The 6,291-nt window shown below is 40.5% G+C and overlaps 1 protein-coding gene across 3 annotated transcripts in view; it reads right to left on the bottom strand.

Moving 5' to 3' along the window:
• Positions 1 to 1,631: 1,631 nt before the first annotated feature.
• relb (v-rel avian reticuloendotheliosis viral oncogene homolog B) overlaps positions 1,632 to 6,291 on the bottom strand; it is an 11,674-nt gene continuing 7,014 nt past the window's right edge. For all 3 annotated transcript variants that reach the window (XM_060888068.1, XM_060888069.1, XM_060888070.1), the window contains 3 exons: positions 3,637 to 3,852; positions 3,038 to 3,112; positions 1,632 to 2,955 (listed from right to left, as the gene is read on the bottom strand). In XM_060888068.1, coding sequence (XP_060744051.1) covers positions 2,579 to 2,955; positions 3,038 to 3,112; positions 3,637 to 3,852 — 668 coding nt within the window. In that variant the 3' untranslated portion in view covers positions 1,632 to 2,578. The remainder of the gene's footprint in view (positions 2,956 to 3,037; positions 3,113 to 3,636; positions 3,853 to 6,291) is intronic.

The raw sequence follows: 6,291 nt of genomic DNA, 5'->3' as shown, positions 1-6,291 counted from the left end.
TATGTGATGCGTCTCTTTTATGTGAGTTGGATAGATCGCTGTTGATTCTGGTGGCAGATGCAAGGAACCAACTGAAAAACATCACATCTAGGACAGTGGTGGCTCAACTGGGGCTTTAGAGTACGCACTTAAGTCTTAACCACATTCGAACATCTTCGGAACTTCCCATTTAGAGCTATAAACAAGTCTCATGTATGTGCTGATGATAAACACTGATCAGCCAGAGCATTAGAAACACGCCTAATATCGCCCTAATATAACTCGGACCTGTTGAGGCATGGAAGCCACAAGAGCTCTGAAGGCGGCGCCTCCATGGATCAGACTCGATCAGCACGTACCACAGATTGAAATAATGGGGAATTTGGAGGCCAAGTCAACACCTTGACCTTGAACCATTCCTGAACATTTTTTGCATTGTCAGGGATGTATATGAATTTTCATTCATTCATTCTCTACCGCTTATCCGAACTACCTCGGGTCACGGGGATTATCTCAGATCCTATCTCAGGCGTCATCGGGCATCAAGGCAGGATACACCCTGGACGGAGTGCCAACCCATTGCAGGGCACACACACTCACTCACGCAATCACACACTACGGACAATTTTCCAGAGATGCCAATCAACCTACCATGCATGTCTTTGGACCGGGGGAGGAAACCGGAGTACCCGGAGGAAACCCACGAGGCACGGGGAGAACATGCAAACTCCACACACACAAGGTGGAGGCAGGAATCGAACCCCCAACCCTGGAGGTGTGAGGCAAACGTGCTAACCACTAAGCCACCGTGCCCCCCTATATGTATTTATATATTTTGGTAATGCTGCTTTGTCTATTGTACTATCCAAATAAAATAAAATTGAATTATGGAATATTGTTGCCATGAAGGAATGAAGATCTTCCAACTAGGTTGTACATGTCACGGTAACATTTATATAAATGCCAGGATCCAAGGTTTCCCAGCAGAACATTATCCAGAGCTTGCCTTCTTCCATTGTGCAACCTGATGCCATCTCTTCCCCAAGTAAGTGACACACACGTGGAAGAAGGTGGCCTGGACATTTCTAAAAAGTCCAGTTCTAATGATGACTGTAGGAGCTCTCAGTGGTGGACAGAAGTCAACATGGACACATTCTGAGTCCTTTCTATCAAAGCCAGTATTACTTTATCAGCAGTTTGTACTATCGCAGATCTTCTGTGGAACACATCAGATGGGATTCATTCTTCATGTCATCAGGAAATCTTGGACACTCATTATCCTGTCATTGGTTTATCGCTTGAACTTTTTTGGACCAATTTTGAACTAAACACCCCGCAAGACCTGCCGTTTCTGACCCAGTCGTCAAGCCATCACAGCACAGCACAGCACAGCACAGTTGTTCAAATCCTTACACTTTCCTGTTTTTCATGCTTCCACCACATCTGTGCACCTAGCACCTGTGTGATGTGTGTAACTCCTGCAAAAAATAGAAGTGCATTAAACAAATACCAAAGATTGAAGAGTTGCACAATGGTGGATTTTCCCCACCGACTTCCTTTAAGATCTTGACAATGATGTGATGGAATCTGACTTTGCAGCATTTCTTTTGTCCGTTCATTTGAATGCAGTGAGAAGAGAAAGGTCATTGAACTTTTCATGACGTTTCCTCTTTATTTAGTTGACTGACATATGATGGAATTCTGCTTCTTCTGAAATAATTACACACAACACTTTAAGCAAGATATTAAAGCTAATTTTCTCGAGAATGAGGATATATCGAAATCTCACAACTGCTGGTCTAGTCTGCATTTAGCAATAGTCATTATGTGAGTATGTGACATCACTTACAGTATCCAAAACCAAAGGAGCTAAGCCAAGCCTTTAATACAAGACACACAGATTATATTTTCCAACGAGAAGCAGTTTTGTTCCTTATTTACACTAAAATATACTTTACAAGTGGAATCTGCTACGTTATTCAATCTTTTTTTTTTTTTTTTTTTACAAAAGGCCAATCTTAAAATGAATAAAATCAATCCCGTTTAATGCTACAGCAGGAACACTCGATGCTCTTCTAAGCAAAAGCCATGGACATATTAGTATATGAATATGTACAGATGAAGGTGGCAAAGCTGCAGTTTGGTCTAAACAGGTTCACAATATGAAGCTTGTGTAATCCACTAATGGCCTATTTGATAATTACTCCTAAAAAAAAAAAAAAAAAAAAAAAAAAGCATACAAACAACATCTTTTCTCTTTTTCTTTGTGCAGGAGTACCTAAAAGTTATATGCATCTCCCAGACCTTACATCATGCAGAACGGCATCAAGCTCATGCTCACTAGACACTACACAAGTCTGAGCTGCCATTTTATGGTGCTCTCACACAGCCCATTTTCTGACTGTCCTCAGATTTGTCCTTCAATTCCAAAAGGTTCAATGGTCATTTTGAGAGCCCACAAAGACAGCACAAATGGCATCCAGTGTGAATCTAAAACTACATGCACGCTTCTGGAGTAGACTCCAAATCCTTATTTTCCAATAATGAAAATGACGAGCTCTGTCTAGGTCTCTACTCTTACAAGCATTTACTGAGGTCTTCATGAGTCTTCTTCAGTTTTGACCTGACGTAAGAAAATGTCGTGCAAGTCTTGTGGAAGTTCTGGGTCATAAAACGGGTCAACAAATGACGAAATCTGAGGCTTGCCGGCTTCCGGATGATTCAGGTTTGTATCTGTGGAGCTGGAATTGAGATCTTGGCTGTTCAACAGCTGGAGAAAGGTCTGGTTGCCCAGGCACTCATTAATGCTCAACAGCAGGGTGCTGATTGACTCTGGGTCCAGGCTGACACACGGGCTGTCCAACTGGAGATCGCTGTCGGGATACTGAATCTCATCCATGACTGGAGGGAACATGGCCTGGCTCTCTTCCTGGGCCACAAACTGCTGTGCTGGAATTGGTGTGTTAATCATCGCATCTGGAAGAAAAATAAACGCTGGATGTAAGAATGGAACAACAGTGAAGCACTGTGTGTGTACCTGTATGCTGAAATACTCTACCTGCACTGACAACGCAGTCCTCGTTAAACTTTCGGTCGGATTTTAATTTGCATTTCCGTTTGACCTCATAAGGATCTGCACAACAACAAGCAAAGAAAAATATTAGATTACTCACTACGAGATGATAGAACGAGAGTCATTTCATTTCATTACTGGGTTTGAAATCTGACAAAATGTCTGTCGCTTCAGAATTTTCTCTGGCAGCATTTCAAAAGTGTTCAGTGAAAATCTGATTTGGTATAAGAAATAATGAAAGAGAGAAAAGTCTGCTCTGCTTTTTTCCCTTTACTATTTCAAATGACTAAATTCTTCAGAGATTCATCAGTAAGTGTTTCCTTTGTTACTCATAAACCCTCGACAGATAACAACACTAAGTTAATATCCAGCCTCTTGATTATTCACCCTGACAAACACGTCGCAGTTCCCTATTTTGTATTTTATTTAAGGCAATGAAACTCTACAAGATATAAGAATGTAAGAGATAAAAATAGAAATTATGCAGGTGAAGGTGCTTTTTGTGGTTATATAACCATAAATCAGTGGTTATAACCACAAGCCTAAAGTAAAAGTCTCCAAAACATTTCATGTTGCATACTGACCTGGATTGTAAGGCAGGTAGGTAAACTTCACCGGCTCGCTGTACATACGATCTGAAATACGTCGGAGAGACACGTTAACCTCAACCGCATCAGCTACGTCCTGCTCCTGATACGGTGGTGACTTGAAGACGATGGCGATCTGTCGATGCACGTCGGTCTGCGCGAACTCGGCCTTCGCCTCCCAGTTGCCCAAACTGAAGATGATCTCGATGTCATCTGTGATAGTCCATCACACAGACACATGCAGGCTTTATAATTTAAGCATAACAATTCTGACAGGACTGAAATAACAGTCAGGACTGGTTACTGAATCGTTTCTAGAAAATATGGGTTTTAGTAGTAGTTGCTATAATTTACTGCCATGTCAGCTACTGAGGCTATCTTCATGGCAAGAACGGTTAATAAGAACTAAAAGAACCTAAAATCACAAAGAAATAAATATAGACAAATATAGACAACTTAAATGAATTTTTTTACATTAATATATGACAGAAACGCTAAAACTTTTTCTGATGAAACCTTGTAATATAGCTCTTTAAATGCTTTCAGGAAGTATTCATGTGTCAGTCTTGTATGCCCGATTCTACATCTGGTTAAGATCACCTGATCGAATCTTGATTTCATGATATAGGTATTAGAGACCTGTTAGTAATTTCTGGGTGTATTTCAAACAGTTTGTTATTCGACCATGTATTCCATTCCTCTTGCCTCTTATTTAGTACATAGCCATTGATAATAGGTCTATATTCCGAGGGAGGAATATGGGTTTTAGAAAGTGAAGTAAAGTAAATAAATTAGTACTTTAGATGACAGTGTTCAGTACAGATCACTAACTCGTAGTAAATAAAATACACTACTCAAAATAATTAAGGGAACACTTAATCATCACAGTATAACACCGACTTCAGGGACATCTGTCCAATTAGAAAGAATAAGTGATTAGATAAGAAGAAATCTGTATCCTTCCAGGCTGATTTGTTACTAGTTTTGTGTTTCGTTAGGGTCCGTGGCACCACATGAGCCGATCAGGCTGCACAGGTAGTCCAGCTCCTACAGGATGGCACATCCATACGTTTCCCAGCATAGCATGTAGGAGATACAGGGGGACAAGCCGTTAAAGGAGCAACAACCCAACAGCAGGACCGGCATCTGCTGCTTTGTGCAAGAAGGACCAGGAGCAGCAGTGCCAGAGCCTTACAAAATGACCTCCAGCAGGCTAATGGTGTATATGTTTCTAACCAAACTGTCAGAAACAGACTATTGGTTAGAAACATGCACAGCACCGTGCAGCTCGGTCCAATGTGTGATAGAAGTGTTTCCCTTCACGATTGACTATTCTGTCACAATTCATCAATAAATATGTTGAATTTCACTAAAGTGTTTCTTCTTTAGGTCTGCTTGTTTTACATTTATCTCTTTCATTTACATAATCATTTACAGAATGCTCTTTGAACCCAACCTACACTGCAGTTTTTACAGTAAGTATTTCATGAAATATTGAACCTTTTGCCCGTCTGTATTTTATATTGGTGGTGAGCAGATTCCCCAGATTGAATACGGGGAAAAACCGTACTGCTCCGCAAACCACTATTTTTTTTGGGTAGGGGGGTTAGATGCCGCACTTACTAATGCAGAACCAAGCCAGAAAATGAACAGTAGGAAACCTTCTGCTAGGAAACTGAACAGCTTTTTACAGTGTGCTTACTGGAAGTGCAACGTTGGTGTTGCTAAAGTGACACACACTTTTCACAGTAATCATTCAGTGGAGTTTTTTTCTCTATTTATTCATCTGATCCAAAAAAAAAACAGCAAGTATGTTGACGTGAGTATGCCACTTTAATAGAAACACATGTACACTTGCTTTTACATTCAATTATTAGCCAATCGTGTGGCAGCAGTAAAAAGCAGGCGCATGTCTTCACATGATAATTAACAAGAGTGTCTAGAACTCAACTACACATTATAACTGCGGTGGGAAAAAAACCCCAAAACATCTCAGAATACACAAATTAAGGCGAATGAGCTACAACAGAAGAAGACCACGTTAGGTTCCAGACCTGTCAGCCAAGAACAAGACTCTGAGATAAACACGAGCACAGACTTACCAACACTACTTAGTGTTGGTAAGATTAGAAAAAAAAAAAAACACCATATACTTTTTTCCAGTCATTAACTGTCCATTTTGGGTGAGTCTGTGTCCATGATCATCTCAGATTCCTGTTCTCGGCTGACAGAAGTTAAACCTGATCTTCTGTTATTGTAGCTCATCCACCAAGTTCTAATTTGAGTAATAATAGACTTCCTGTCAGTTCAGACCAGGCTAGTCATTCATCTCTGGTCTCTCTCATCAACAAGGCGTTTCCACCCACAAAACTGTCACCCACTTAATGTTTTTGTTCCTCAAACCATTGTGTATAAACTCTAGTTTCTGAAATACTCAACCCGTCGATTAAAGTCACAGCGATCACACTTTTCCCCGTTTTAATGTTTGAAGAGAACATTAACCGAATCTGACCCGTCATTTGAATAATGACGTGCAGCTGCACGATTTTATGCATCCTGTGCAGAAGCCACATGATTAACTGATAAGAAAACTGTATGAACATGCAGAAACACAAGAGGCTGGTGAATGTAGAACGAATTTCTGAAGTTTTG

This window comes from Tachysurus vachellii, chromosome 15, assembly GCF_030014155.1.
Source record: "Tachysurus vachellii isolate PV-2020 chromosome 15, HZAU_Pvac_v1, whole genome shotgun sequence".
NCBI lineage: Eukaryota > Metazoa > Chordata > Actinopteri > Siluriformes > Bagridae > Tachysurus > Tachysurus vachellii.
Note: the sequence above shows the minus strand (reverse complement) of the source record. Positions and strands in the feature narration are given on the sequence as shown.